At 37.8% G+C, this 14828-nt stretch overlaps 1 protein-coding gene across 2 annotated transcripts; it reads right to left on the bottom strand.

Annotated features, from left to right (window-relative positions):
• Positions 1–387: 387 nt before the first annotated feature.
• On the bottom strand, positions 388–14805 carry LOC307002530 (P2Y purinoceptor 2-like). 2 transcript variants are annotated; one of them, XM_079620219.1, is made up of 3 exons: positions 14734–14805; positions 7532–7691; positions 388–2732 (listed from the first exon to the last, which is right to left on the bottom strand). In XM_079620219.1, exon 3 carries the CDS (start codon positions 2718–2720, stop codon positions 1743–1745), a length of 978 nt encoding a protein of 325 aa, XP_079476345.1. In that variant the 5' UTR covers positions 2721–2732; positions 7532–7691; positions 14734–14805; the 3' UTR covers positions 388–1742. The 2 variants fall into 2 exon arrangements, with proteins under 2 accessions (XP_079476345.1, XP_079476346.1); XM_079620220.1 differs by having other exon boundaries at positions 528–2732; positions 7528–7691.
• Positions 14806–14828: the final 23 nt, after the last annotated feature.

Below are 14828 nucleotides of genomic sequence, written 5' to 3'. Positions count from 1 at the left end.
TTATAGGCTTGTTCTTGTTCACTGTTTTTCTAGCAAGATCTGGCATAGCGAATGAGTCAAGGGCCTGCTCTGATTAAGTGCCCACGGAAGAGAGACACATGTATGATCAATGTGCTTTTAAAATATGGCATTAACAACTAGTTGTTCTGTTCGTTCCGTACACACTGCATTGAATCTTTGTAAACGGTGTTGTCGTTACCTGAATTTCTCGGGAGTAATAGCCTGTTCAACCGTGCCCGCTCACTTTTTCAGTGGTGTCTTGGTTCCAGAAGTATTTTTTCCATAATTTTTTTCCATAGAGATTTTTTCAAAATCTTCTTCAAAGCGTTATAAACCAATAACCAATTAAGCCAACACTTAAGTAAATAACATGACAAACTTTGATTTAAAGCAAAAAAAATATATTTACAAAAACAAAGGTACAAGACTGAGGGAAAATAATACAACGATGCATGGATTAAATAAAAAATTATAGAGAAATATGAAACTACTTATTTACAAATATTGATTATGGTACCACTTTCCCCATGATGCCTACATACTAGGCCTATGTATTTTTTTATAGTTATTACAATAACTGGGTAATAACTTCTAACCTTGAACCTACTGGAAAACATCAGTCATGTTGAGGTGTGAATGTAACCTCCATGTCAAGATCTTCCTCTAACAGGATGTATAGTCACACAGGTGTAGAGTAACAAGACGCTACAAGAGCTGTTGCATTCAAAGCTGAATTTCCTACTTCCATAGTATTTATTGATTTTTCCAGTGTAATTCAGATGAAGCACTCAAGGGTAGCATTACAGTTCTTTTACTGACATTTACATGCACATTTTAAATGCCCCATAAATGAAATATTATTTTGTAGAAACTGTTACACATTTTTGAAAGTAGAATCATTTTTGAGATTAACAGAAATTTCACAACTTAAAAAAAATTATATGCAATAGTCTTTACTGTCATTTTTGATCAATTTAATGGATCCTTGTTGAGTAAAAGTATTAATTACTGTATTGACTTACTTAAAATAAAATAAAAATTAATTCACACTTCAATGCAGAAAAAAGAATAAACATCATTATATACATTTTATTGCTATTCACATGCTATTCAGTATAGATGATGTCAATCGTTTCATAAAACGATTGTCCTGATGATTAGGATACCAGGAAATTGTTACAGTAACATAAACAATATATCTTAATCCATTAACAAAAAAAAATCCTGTCATTTTTTCACTTTTACATTACATTTAAGTGCAATAAAGGCCTTCGATTGATATAATTATTCCATTGACATATGATACAGTCTCTGATCGCATGCAGCCATGCATGCATATAATTGCAACTTGTGAAATATTCCAAGTCTTCTCATGCAAACAAGTAGATTTGTGTAAAGAACAAACTGAAAATCATGTCATTCACACTTCCACATGTTCAAACCAAGTTCACCACCATGACGGTCTCCACACCATACTGTAAATTAAGGAGTATGTGCTCTTAATGCACTTTATGGTTTCATTTAGAAACTTTAACATCCATAAAACCTATCCATTGCACAAACGATTATTTTTTATAGTGGAAAAACGTTCTTTACACTGAGGAAAAAAATGGTTATTTTAAGAATTCTTCACTGAAAGGTTCTTTGAGGAAACAAACATTTGCTTTTCTGTGGCATCGCTAAGAAAAACCCCTTTTGAAATCTTTTTTTTTAAACAAGCTTTTTTTTCAAGATCTTCATCTTCACTGTAAGGTTGAGGAGGATTTATCAGACTTCATGCTTTTCTTGATGGATTTTCTGAAGCTCTGCCCTGCCATGAAGTAGAGGATGGGGTCGATGCAGCTGTTGATACTGACCAGAGGTCGCGTGGCTTTGTAGGCATTGTTGGCGAGCCGAAGCATGTCGCATTCATTTGGGTCCTGGTAGCGGATGATGTAGTATATACTGCGATTCACGTGAAAAGGCAGGAAGCACAACATGAAAGCCAGAAGCACAATAATGATCATCTTCACCGACTTCTGCTTGGAGCGTTGTGACATTGGCCCTTCGCCAACACTGGGTTCCTGAAGTTTCCTCACCATCAGCCCGTTGCAGACCAGCACCACCCCAAATGGTAGGACAAAGAGCAGGAACATCACCACCGAGCTGTAGACCAGAAAGTCATTGAAGAGATCTATGCTGGTGGTGTCGTGACAGACCAGGTCGTCACCATTACGTCTCGTCCTGGAGAAATAAAGGATCGGGGCCTGGAAGATGAGTATGATCGCCCATATTCCCACAGAAACCAAACGAGCACGACGGCCGCTCATCCAGGACAATGAGCGAACCGGATGGCAGATGCCTACATATCGGTGCAGGCTGATGCAGCTGAGGAAGAGGATGCTTCCGTAGAGGTTCGTGTAGAAGAGAAAGCGAATCAGCTTACACATCAGCTCGCCAAACGGCCAGTCATTCTCATCAGCGTAATAGTAGATGAAAAACGGAAGGGTGAGGATGTAAAGAGTGTCACAGACGTTGAGGTTGATCATGTAGATGGTGCTGGGCTTCCAGTGTTTGGTTCGAAACAAGATGACGTACATGGCGGTGACGTTCAAGCCCAGGCCGACCACAAACACCAGAGTGTAACTCACCGGGAGGAGAATGTACTTGAATTCTTCTTTTAAAGTACAATTATACAAGTCACTATCATTGGTTCGTACATTATCGTTAGGTTTTGCCATTCTGATCCAGATCTGTCAAAAAAATAAGACAATGAAACAAGGGGAAATCATATCTAATAGGAAGCTTAAATTTACATATTAATATTATATTATATATAAAAACACAGATAAAAATGCTTTTAAGCATCTCCTGTATGTCAACAAAACAATGTTAGCATTAAAATTACCCTGTTTTATGATTGAAAGAGAAAATAATGGCAAAGCTACCACACGATGAAAGCGTTTTTTTCAGTAGTGGTCGTCACAATAAATTGGGTTGGAAAATATATATCGGGGATGTAATATATAAATGTCATATAAACTGTCAAGACTACATTTCATATTCATATTTCATCTCAAAAACAAAAGGAAAAACTATATTTTGCATAAAAAGAAAGGTTGTTCGTAGGACCTTTTTTTGGCATTATTTTCATTTAAAAAAAGTATATATATATATATATTTAAATATAGGCTACCTCATTGTAGTAGTTTTTGCATTTACTTACAGTTTTTCTCAGTTGCTTTGGTCATTTCTCAGATCATAATGTCTCGGTTACGTATGGTAACCCTCGTTCCATGAAGGAGGGAATGCATACGTACGTCAGACCGACTTATAGGAATCTCGCCAGAGAGCCAATCTACTTTGAGTGAAACTAAGCGAGCCAATGCACATTGGCATGCAATCATTTGCAGCAGCTGCTCTGGGACATGCGATGGGAGCGTAGATGTTGAGAACTAGTATCTAAGTATCAAGTACTAAGAACTAGTATCTAATGAATACGTACTAGTATCTTTAGAAAGGTACTAGTACCTAAAGAATAAGCACTAGTATCTTTAGAAAGGTACTAGTACCTAAAGAATAAGCACTAGTATCTTTAGAAAGGTACTAGTACCTAAAGAATAAGCACTAGTAGCTAATGAATAAGTACTAGTACTTAATGGAATAGATACTAGTATTTAAAAAATAAGTACTAGTAGCATGAAAATAGAGACTAGTCGGTTGAAATGATTAAATGTTAAAACGGCTTGCCATAGCGTTTCTGCGAGAGCATTTTGAGCGGTAGCTTGTGGAGACTCCGATTCAAAACTTGCATGATCGACCGTAAACCACCGCTTTTCTTGGGTAAAACCCTGACCTCATATCGGCTGGAGGGACTGGCTCTATCTCCGATCTCCGCTCGCAAGACAAGGGCATCGGCTGCTCTCACTGAAGTGGAGTGGATGGCCCAAAACTTGGGGGGACGCCGGGCGAACTGAATCGCATATCCGAGCCTAATGGCCCGAATGAGCGAGCAAGATGGACTGGGAAGTGCTAGCCAGGCTCGGAGAGAGTGTACAGGCGTACCCACAGTGGGGCAGCGAGGTGGAATGCAGGGACACGGCTCGGGGAGCTCTCTTTGCGAGGCAGCCCGTAGCGGGGTCTGGGTGTGCTGTGCAACACTTATCTGGTTCCACAGGGCAGGGGGCGCAGGAGAAGACCTGGTTGCGTTCTTGAACTGTGCGCTGCTGCCCGCTGGAGATAAAAGAGGTGGATGAGAGTGGTGGGGATTCTGGACCCAGAGATGGAAGAAACTGATCTTTTATTGAAAATTTGGTTACCGCTGGATTTGACGCCAGCGGCGGAACACAAACAAAAGGAAATACGATTTTCCACCCAGGACGCCCTCTACGACAGGTAGACTGAGGTGCTGCAGGCGGCGGATGGGTGAAAGCATCAGCTGATGTTGAAGATTTTATTATTTAGAAAATAAGTAATTTAGCTATATATTTGTACACCATTATTTCCTCTGTGTGTGACTTTGGTTTGACTTTTCGGGGGTTAAAGAAAGATCGGAATGCTGATGCAACAGAGAATTCTATTTGAGTGTGTCACATGGTGTAAGACCCCTGCCCATAATAATCTATAGGGTGTGACCATTTTTGGACAAAGATGTATATATGTGAGAAGCTGGGCAATGATCGGGAGTTATATCCTGCAGGGAGTTATATCCTGCGGGATGTGCTTGGCTTTGTTTATTAATAAAGACTAATATTTCTGGCATCAAAGAATCTCTGAGAAGTGATTTCACCAAAGAAAGAAACCACAACATTGACCGCCGAGACAGGATTGTGTTCGATGGCCTCAGTCTGCTTCTGTACAGCAGAGAACTACTGGGCGAAGTTCTCGACCACGTCGCCAAAGAGGCCTGTCTAGGACACGGGGAAGTAAAGGAACCTGACTTTGTCGGTCTCATGTCCAACAGACCCAGCCAGAGATTGCGTTCCTGGACCACCATCATGGACATCGCACAACCCACCGACCGTGCGGTCACCTTTGTCGCTCGAAGCGCGAGGTCCGACATGGAACGAAGTTCTTGGAGAACATGGGGATCATGCCCACCCTCGTGGAGGTCCTTCTGTACCTTGGCCTGATGGACCTGCAACAACGGCAAAGCATGTAAGGCAGAGGCGGCTTCCACCCAGGCCTGGTAAGCCTTGCCGGTTAAGTCCGACGAGTGCTTACAGGCCCAGGAGGGGAGACACGGCTCCCCCACGCCAGGTGGAGTTAGGGCATAGTTCCATAGCAAAGGCCCGCTCCACTGGAGGGATGCGCATGTAACCCTTAGGCGCCCCGCCATCAAGGGTGGTGAGGGAGGAGGAGCCACTGGAACGGTTTCAGGCATTAATTGGAGCCGTCCACGAACCAGTGAGCTCCTCATGCACCTCGGGGAGGAAAGGAACCGGGCCACCCCGTGAAACCAATCGACCAGCCTTGAGGGCTCAGGACACGGTGGAGGGTTCCACACAAGCCGATCCTGTTGGCAGCCCGGGAAAGCATAGCCATCATCTTCGGGTCTGACTATCATTCCCGAAGAAGGCAACACAGCAGAATCATCATCCCTGGAGAAGTCTGACTCACCCTCCGATGCAGCGATCGACATCCGGTCATCGGGGGGAGCGCCGAAAGATACGGGTGGTGGTACACACCTCGTGGATGGTCCAGCACATTCTTCGGTTCACCGAAGGAAGCGCGCTCACCGTGATCCTCAGGCCCCTTTTCGGAGGGGGCATAATGTCACACTTATGTTCAGTTAGTTTGGACTTTTAGTTTGTATTAATTAGTCACATGTGTTCCTTTGTTTGAGTTTCCCGTCACTCATCTTCATCACAGTTGTTTAGTTCATGGCCATGTGTATTTAAGTTACTCACTTTCACTCAGTGTTTGTCCAGTCTTGTTTGTGTTTCTACTACCTTCTGTTATTTTGCCTGTTGGATTATTATTAAACCCTGCATTTGAACTTTATCCTAATCTTCATTCGTCTGTCTGCAACCATGCTAACAGTGTGGTGATGTTTGTACAAATTGTTTTGAGAAATGCACAGTTTGCAAATGTTAAGGATGATTCAAGAAGTGTTCCAAAGTGACTGAGAAAAACTGTAATGCTTTCATTATCAAATAGAAAATAATATAATTTAAAATAAACTATAATGTATGTCCAAACAGTATTTTATTATTTCTTTTTGCATTTTTTGCATTCTGGTATTGACAATTTGGAGGAATGTGTATAAGTGCAAGCAGATAGATAGAGTGATTCTGATTTTGCTCCCCAAGCCATGGTCTTGCTTTTTATCATAGATCTTGTTAAAAAAAACAACTTGCTGTCATGTTGCAATATTTAAATGGAACAAGTGATCATTATGACATCTGTCTAGGATCATAGACCACACATGCCATTCTCTAAGAGGTGGTAAATGTCCACAAACCGCACACACCCATATTGATACTGTCATGCTTAGCAGACTACAAATTTTCCCAGAAAATGTTTCTTAACAGAACGTCAAAATAATTTCAAATGGCTTTTTCAAAACTCGGGGGATGCACAAATAAGCTTTTAAAGAAGTACTAAATGGTTGTTCTGCTAATCATACAGCCTAATAGCACTCTCATTTGTGCCAAAAAAATAACACATCATTTAGATCAGTGAAGCAAATTAAGCCACAAAGTATCTTCAGAATCTCCTGAGAATTTCCAGAGAACTTCCTCTCAACATCAGATGATGATGTTTCAATAACAGCTAATTTCACAAAAAGGCTGAGCACTTCTTACACTCTAACCTTTTATATATCTAAAAATCTGTTTATAAAGTATATGAGTGTATTTTTGTTGTGTATATGTGTGCGTACATCTGTGTAAATACGATATATGTATAAATATATGTGTGTACACACACACACAATATATATATATATATATAGAAAAAAATTTCATAATATATACACATACATTTATTATATAAACACAAGGCACATGCATGTGTCTACTTTACATTTTGTATAATACAATACAAACATTTTTCAGTATAAATTATACTATCAAATGCTTTACTGTCATAACTACTGGAGCTGACATAACCAAAACCTGATGGTCATGTTCTTCAGCAGGATTTGAGAATCATAAACATTAAGCAAAAAAAATCTGCCCGTGTGTACAAAGAATCATAAGTTCAATGTAATTGTATTAAAATGGTCTCAGACTTTTGAATTCTATATACAGTATACAAGTTTCTACCAGTTTTACAACTTTATATTGCAGAATGTCTAATGTTACTGTGTTTTTAGGATGAATCGTTGTATTTTAGCATTCATTATTTTAAGTCAATTTGTAAAGAAGGATCCTCTAAATGATTTAATGATAAAAAAAAATAAAAAAAGATAAAGGAGGCATTTTGAGTGTTTTATTTTTGTACCAAAAAAAAATCATAGGAAAGTAATTAACATAATGCAACCAATTAAATATACATTTTTGTAAACTTCACATTTAGTAAGTAAAAGAAAAGTAAGTAACATACTCACATGTGTTTTCAGCAGATACTTTCAGGAATTTCCCCTCGTGCTCTTCATACCTGCACAGTCCTGCTCTTCATCTGTGTTCACGCTGCATTTATTCATTGTGGGCGGTACTTCTCGTCAACACACCCCAGGCTGCTCCCATTGGTCAGAATGGGACTGTGTACTGTAAAAATGGTAAGAGTATGCTAGTATGGTATATTATGCTATTCCGATTATAGCATAGAGCAATTTCAATATGTGCCCAATTCATATTGTATCCATTATAAATAGTACACAATTATTGTGTAATAATGATAGACTAAAAATATTATGCCAAAGGAACCTGGGTGGTATACAGAGGATTTTTGAAGTATGCTTTTTCAGCTTGACTTGTGCAAAAGATGAAATTTGTTTGTGAAATTAAAACACTATTCCCAACAAAACATGTTTTCTTTGAAACATTTCGAATAAAGAAATAAATGAAGACATTTTTCTAAATTGATTTTATTTTACAACTTAGTGCAGACCAGGAACATGACAAAAAAAATCAACATCCACTTTTTATTTACACTTTAAATTATTTACACTTCACTCTTAAGTTAGCTCAGTTGTGATAAAACTATCTAATATTATTTAAATCTTTTATGCATATTAAGACATAAAATGTATCACATAGGAATGATGTTCAGTATGACAGTACCTGAAAGGGAAAATCAGTGTAGATGAAGTTCATATGTTGGTTAATTTAGCTTAACTTGTACATGAAATTGTAGAGCAATGCCAAAGTCATGGGTCCAGCGTACAGGATAACAAAGCCTAACCTTCAATGTACTGAGTCACTTAAGATAAAACTAATTCCTATTGCGACATTTGTGTTAGCTTTGAGAATGCAACGGCATAAAGTGCCTAAAGCAACATATCGACATACATACAGCAGTTAACATGATTTTTTTTTCCTCAATGAAAGTTGATTTATTGATAAGTGATTTTTTTGCTTAAAACAAGCAAAAAAATGGTTACAATTATATTTAAAAAAAAAGAAAAACATTCAAGATATTATTCTCTAAAAACAAGTCTATTGCAGGCCTATTTACGGGAGTGACAAAAGCTTCAAAGCTGAAGTATGTAACTTTTTCAGTGTTAATGCCTACTTTCCTATCCCATCTTAATATGCAGAGAGATAGGCCATTCTGATGTTAATCCAATAACTGTGTATACAGACCATAATCCTTTGATTTCTCTCTCTAACATGTCCTCTACCCACCAGCATTTGTGGTAAAAAAAAAGGGCCCTCAAATTACAGGACTAAAATATCCAATAACTAATTTAGGGAGGAGTTGTAACTAACCTGAGAGAGACAAAAAAAAAGAGAAATAGACATTTTTTGTTTGTTATTTTAGGCCTTGCTCTACCCTGAGCCTTTACTCCCTTTTACCTTATGCAATGCCTTATTTTTGTCTTCACTTTAAGTGATTTAAGTGCTCTCGCCTTCCTTTTCCTCACTTTCCTTTGTTACCTCCCCTCCTGACCCCTAGATGGGTGGATGTCTTGCCCTACATAACAACATGCACTCGACCAATGGCGTGTGTTGGGGGCGGGATTATCTGTTTACTGTATTCGGACAGTTGTTTTGAAAATAGTTATGTTATTTTTGCAGTTCCGTTCGGTGACGCTAGTGGCACAGAAACGACCAAACTTCAACTGAAGATCAAACTTCAGCTTTTAATTTGCCTTACTTTGCTGATAAAGTATTTTGAGTGTATACTACAGCAAAATGGATGACAAACAGTCTCTTAGATTTTTTCTAATCTCACTAAAATTAGAATCACATAGCCTAGGCCTACCCCATAAATAGTTTACACATACTTGTAGACACTTTGAACTAATTGTTTAAAGTGTCTACACATACAGTATGTGTAAACTATTATATGTGTAAACTACATCTTAGAAATTAAATTTTACCCATGTTCAACCAACCTCTCCTTTTCTATAATTTTTTTGTTTTCCCTGATTCAGCAATAGCTGTCATGCTGTTTGAATTAAAGCTGGACTCAAGTGCTATTTTAGCATTATTCTGTTAACCTTCACCAGAGCGAGGACGCTCTGAAGCGTTTTTTTTTTTAAATAGTTCAAAGTTACTATCAGATTTAATGTTATTACCTTGACAAACTATACATCATTAAAAATATATAAGTCTCACGTTTCAGTATTTGACCACTATTGTATTCTGAGAAACTTATAGTGACAGTTATGTCTTAATTTGTGTCAGGATTTATGTAATGAAAAAATGAGTCGATACCTTTAATATGAATTATGAGCGTCAGCTGCTCCATTCAGAAAAAAACTCCGGTGCTGTTGTCTTGAGAACGCGTGACAAAACAACGTTCCTCAGGGCTTTTGGCTCAAAAATGTGCAGATTTGGAGAAATATTGATATATTATCATAGGTTTACATCATATTTCTATAGACAGGAATAATATTTATTGAATTTATATCCAAATGCGTCGATGTATACATAAAGAGCGCTGGATACTCTGATGTACTGTGTTTTCAATCCATACAGCAGGCTGAGGGCGCCATTTGCACAGTTTTTTCCAAATATGAAAGCTCACGAAGAAGAAATAACCTGTGACCTTCCAGGACGTCACTGACATAAACACAGCTAACGTTAGCTTTCAGAGATCGCTATAACATGCAGATAAAGATGTTTTGAAGACAATAAACATGATTGCAATGATATTTGATTTACCTGTGTTCTTCGAGCCATGTCAGGTATTTTTATAATAATAGATTATATGTATAATGTAATGCTAATCGGTATAGACTTTACAATAGTGCAGAATAATATCAAATCATATATTTTCTGTCTGATTTTCTTTTCTGAAGCCAAATAAGCTCATAGAAGATTATTTAAAACACTCGACTTGCACTATAAAGTAAGTTTGGAGCACAAAAAGGGTTTTAATCTCATAAATTGTCGTGTATTGATGGTGTGCTAAGCTAACATGCTAGCTAGCTCTCTAGTTGCACCTGCCATCTAGCTGTTATTTTTTATGATTTTTTTTCTAAATCGGAATGCTTACTGAAATATTTCTTTATTTAAGAAAGGCATTTGATACAGTTTCAAATGTGAAGTGAAGATTATGAAAGAAATTAGGGGGTGAAACACCGTGATTAGCCAGTCGTTAGCGATTATAATGGAGACAAAGGAAAAGAATATTTATGGCCATAAGCAGGCTGGAAAGGTGTAAATGTGTGCAGGAGAGACTGACACTGAATGGGGCTCGTTTGCACCACAAAACAATAGAGACAATAGACTGAATAGATGCTAATAGATGACAATAAACACAAGTTTGCATTTTAGAGTCAATTCAAAATAAAGTCATTTGAGATGATCTTGAAAAACATTTAACAAAATACAGAGTTTTAGACTTATCACCTTCAAATTTTAAATATAACATGGTCAGACATGTGTCTTTAGCATTTCTAGAGTGCTGACGGGCCAACTTCAATTTAATTTTCATGAAGATGTTTCATAAAAATAAATTTCTAATAACTTACACAACTTTGAAGCTATTCATAATTTTTTTTTCATTATGACAATAATTCATTCTACATTTCCAATAAAGTGCCAGGTGTCAGCTTTCAAATGAGACCGTACTTGAGCTTTTAGGACAAAGGGTCAATTAATTGAATCTTTTTTAGGTTGGGTATGCTATTTCTGGGGATTTTTCAAAAGTGGCGCTGAAGGCTAACAGGTTAAAGGGTTATTTCACCCAAAAATTAAATTTCTGTCATTAATTACTCACCCTCATGTTGTTACAAACCCGTAAAACCTTTGTTCATCTTCGGAACACAAATTAAATTATTTTTGATGAAATCCAAGAGCTTTCTGACCCCTCCATAGACAGCAATGCAACGGCCACTTTCAATGGCCAGAATGGTAGTAAAGACATCATGTCCATGTGACTCGATGGTTCAACCTTGATATTAGGCTTGTTTGAGATGCGCCTGAAATGTAGTCGAGAGTTGGCGGCTGAAGTAATGGGAAAAGTGAAAAAAGTGAAGGCAAGCCGGACAGTTCTCTCTTCTCGTAGTGGATCAGCCACCAACGAGATCAAAGGCGGATATCGCGGGATTCACACTTGTGCACGGTGGTGTTGCTAATAAACTGGATGTAATTTAAGTTCTGTTGCTTTTATAAGAAAATAAATATAATGAACAAGACACTCAGAGTTGACCAATGACCATTAAGCTGTGTCGTCAGCAAGTCGTTTCCCATCGGGCTTTTGATCAGCGCAGTCGGTGGAGAGCAACTGCGCTCGACTGCAGAATCCGACACATGCGGATTGTGCTCGCGAGAGTTTTTTTACATACGTCAGCAGCATGACATCAGAGCCAGGCGGACCGCACTCGGACACATTTCTAACCGGCATGCATCTCGCGCTGATCACCGGTGATCGGTTCAGTGCAAATTTTGCTCATCTCAAACAAGCCTATTATGAAGCGACGAGAATACATTTTGTGCGCAAAAAAAATTAAACATGTTCTGCTACGTTAGAACGCCGCCTCACTATTGGCCGACACTGGTCACATGAGCACCACGTCACATGCGTGTGTGATGCTGACGCAGGAGCTGGCTAATAGTGAGGCGGTGTTCTGACGTACCAGAACATGTACACTACGTCAACATTGGAGAAGAATGACATGGAACGAAGGAAGAGAAGAGATTGTTGAATAAAGTAATTATTTTCGGGAGATTTTGCGGACAAAAAATATTCTCGTTGCTTTATAATATTAAGGTTGAACCACTGTAGTCACATGGATTATTTTAACGATGTCTTTACTACCTGGTCTTGAAATTGGTCGTTGCATTGATGTCTATAGAGAGGGATCAGAAAGCTCTCGGATTTCATCATAGCCTAATTAATGACAGAAATTAAATTTTTTGGGTGAACTAACCCTTCAATAGCCTATATACCATTTAATTATTAGTGTTTTGAATTAGATTTTATTTGTATCTTTTCAGTTATCATTTTAATTTAAGTTTAACTTTAGCTTTAATTTCTTTTATTCCAGTTCTAGCTTTAGAAATAGTAGCTTACACATTTTATTTTGGTTAGTTGCCAAGGCAACATTTCACATTTTAAGTTTTTCATGTGTAATATTTATATTTTCTTTTATTTTATTTAACTATTATGATTTTTAATAGTTAATAGTTTCAGTTTACAAAACAAAACTGGCTTTACACCCTTTGTCTCAGTAGCCGCGTTTCCATTACCCTTCAAATTGCGCAAATTGAAATTGCGAATTGAAAATACGCCCAATGGAAACACGTCAATTTCGCAAAAACTCGCGTTTATCGCAAAAAAGTTTTTACGCTGGCATGAGGTGGTTTTTCAGGCAATTCGAAAAAGGAATATTTCGCAAAACTGCAATGGAAACAGTTTTTGCGCATTTACAGTCACCTGACTTAGAAGACGCGGTGTGTTTGGGGTACGTGTACGCAAATAATAATAATTATCATCATTATTAGCCTACTAGGCTACAGCCTATTTAGAAGACGCTTTTATCCAAAAAATTAACAAAGCAATTCGTCAAATGTCATTCATAATACGGCCGACAATAATAATACAGAACTAAGATTATCACAAATAAACACAAGATTTTGACGCATATCCAATGGTTTGTGGAGCGGAGTGTGGAACGCGCACTGGATGGCACGGAGGCGCGCGCGCGAACACTTTTTCCTATCAACAGTGCAACAATTTAAAATACTCTATCATTTCTGGTCATACAGAAAATAATAATACATTATTTGTAACTACTTTTATTTGTTTAAACAATAACAAGAAAACGTTGTGCTTTTGTAAAATAAAATAAAACAATCAGGCGCGTTTCATGATCTCCGTGAACTAGAGCACGAGAACTGAAACAAAATATAGCCTATAGGCTTCCACTTTAAATCGAACAAATTCGAATCGAAAGCTAATACATTTTGTTCTGATTAAGTAATCCGTATGAAAGGTGCATTTCTCTCTAAAAGCGCATCTGAACAGCTGAGATGGAGATCTTAGAAAACAATATTTAATATTGGCTCTTCTCATTCAGCACTGCGGGAAATTATCAATTCCAGGTTCTAATTTGGCCTTAGTAAACCAGTAAAATCGACATGTTTTCCATATTAATTTGTGTATATTTTACATGTTTAATAAAGGGGCAAAAAGTCATTAAACAAAAATCTGAAAATTCGTCGATATTTTCTTTTTTGCGCAGCAGTTGGTGTAGCCAGTTCAAATTAAACTTTTGGTGTTCAACTTTGCGTTCTAAAAATACAACCGTTCATTTTTCGTTTTTCAATTAGGCCTACGGGTTTAAAAAGGAAAAACGAATGGACACAAAAGTATAGCCTACATGGATCGGAATAGGAGACAGAGTTATTTATTAAATTCATAAAATAAACAATAATTAGCCTATAGGAATACTGGATTCTAAACCTCAAAGAAATGTCACAATCAAAACCTCAGAGCAGAAATGAGGGGAAACACCCAGAAACTCCTTATAGTATATCGTATAAGGTATAATTAAGGGTCTTTCCCTGCCATTAATGCTTGGATAACACGTACGTCTCCTTCCATTAATAATAATAATGTATAATGCGGTGGCTGTGATATTATAAACCAATGTCCGTTGCCGTGATTTTTGGAATGACTTATCGCGAGAGAAAAAAGGACGTTTTAGTCGCATAACATCGGTTAATGGAAACGCCGTCATTTCGCAATAGTTTTTTATCGATATTTAGATAATAGCGCAAAACATTTGCGCAAATCTGTAATGGAAACGCGGCTACTGTCTGAAGGCTCGTAAAGACAGCTCTGATGTTACAAAGTCAGTACGTTAACGTTAGACATAATACACAGGTTTCTTCTGCGCGCGCAGCTATGTGATGACGTTGCACAGAAACCCGTGTATAGGCCTAGTGGAAATGCCTTTGTGCAGCTCCTAACCGTTTCGACAAACCTCTTTTCAGAAATTAATGAAAACTTAATTAGCCTATATATTTTCCCAGGGATCTTCACAAGGTTTCTTACAGAAGCAGAGTTAACTTTACCACAAGTGCGTCAATCAGAAATAGAACGCGAATAGAATAGAACATTCTCTGGTCAAAGAGCAAGTAAGTTATCGTGAGTCATCCACATACGATCAAATATTATTATCACATTTACCGTCCAGATTTCGCTCGTGTTCAGTTTGGCTAACTTTACGCTAATTCACCGCGTAGACCAACAGAAAGCTGCTTTGGTGACTTCCGTGTGAGCTA

The sequence above is a fragment of the Phoxinus phoxinus genome (genome assembly GCF_949152265.1).
Source record: "Phoxinus phoxinus genome assembly, chromosome: 8".
In the NCBI taxonomy this organism is placed as follows: Eukaryota; Metazoa; Chordata; class Actinopteri; order Cypriniformes; family Leuciscidae; genus Phoxinus; species Phoxinus phoxinus.
This window is presented reverse-complemented; position numbering and strand designations above follow the sequence as displayed.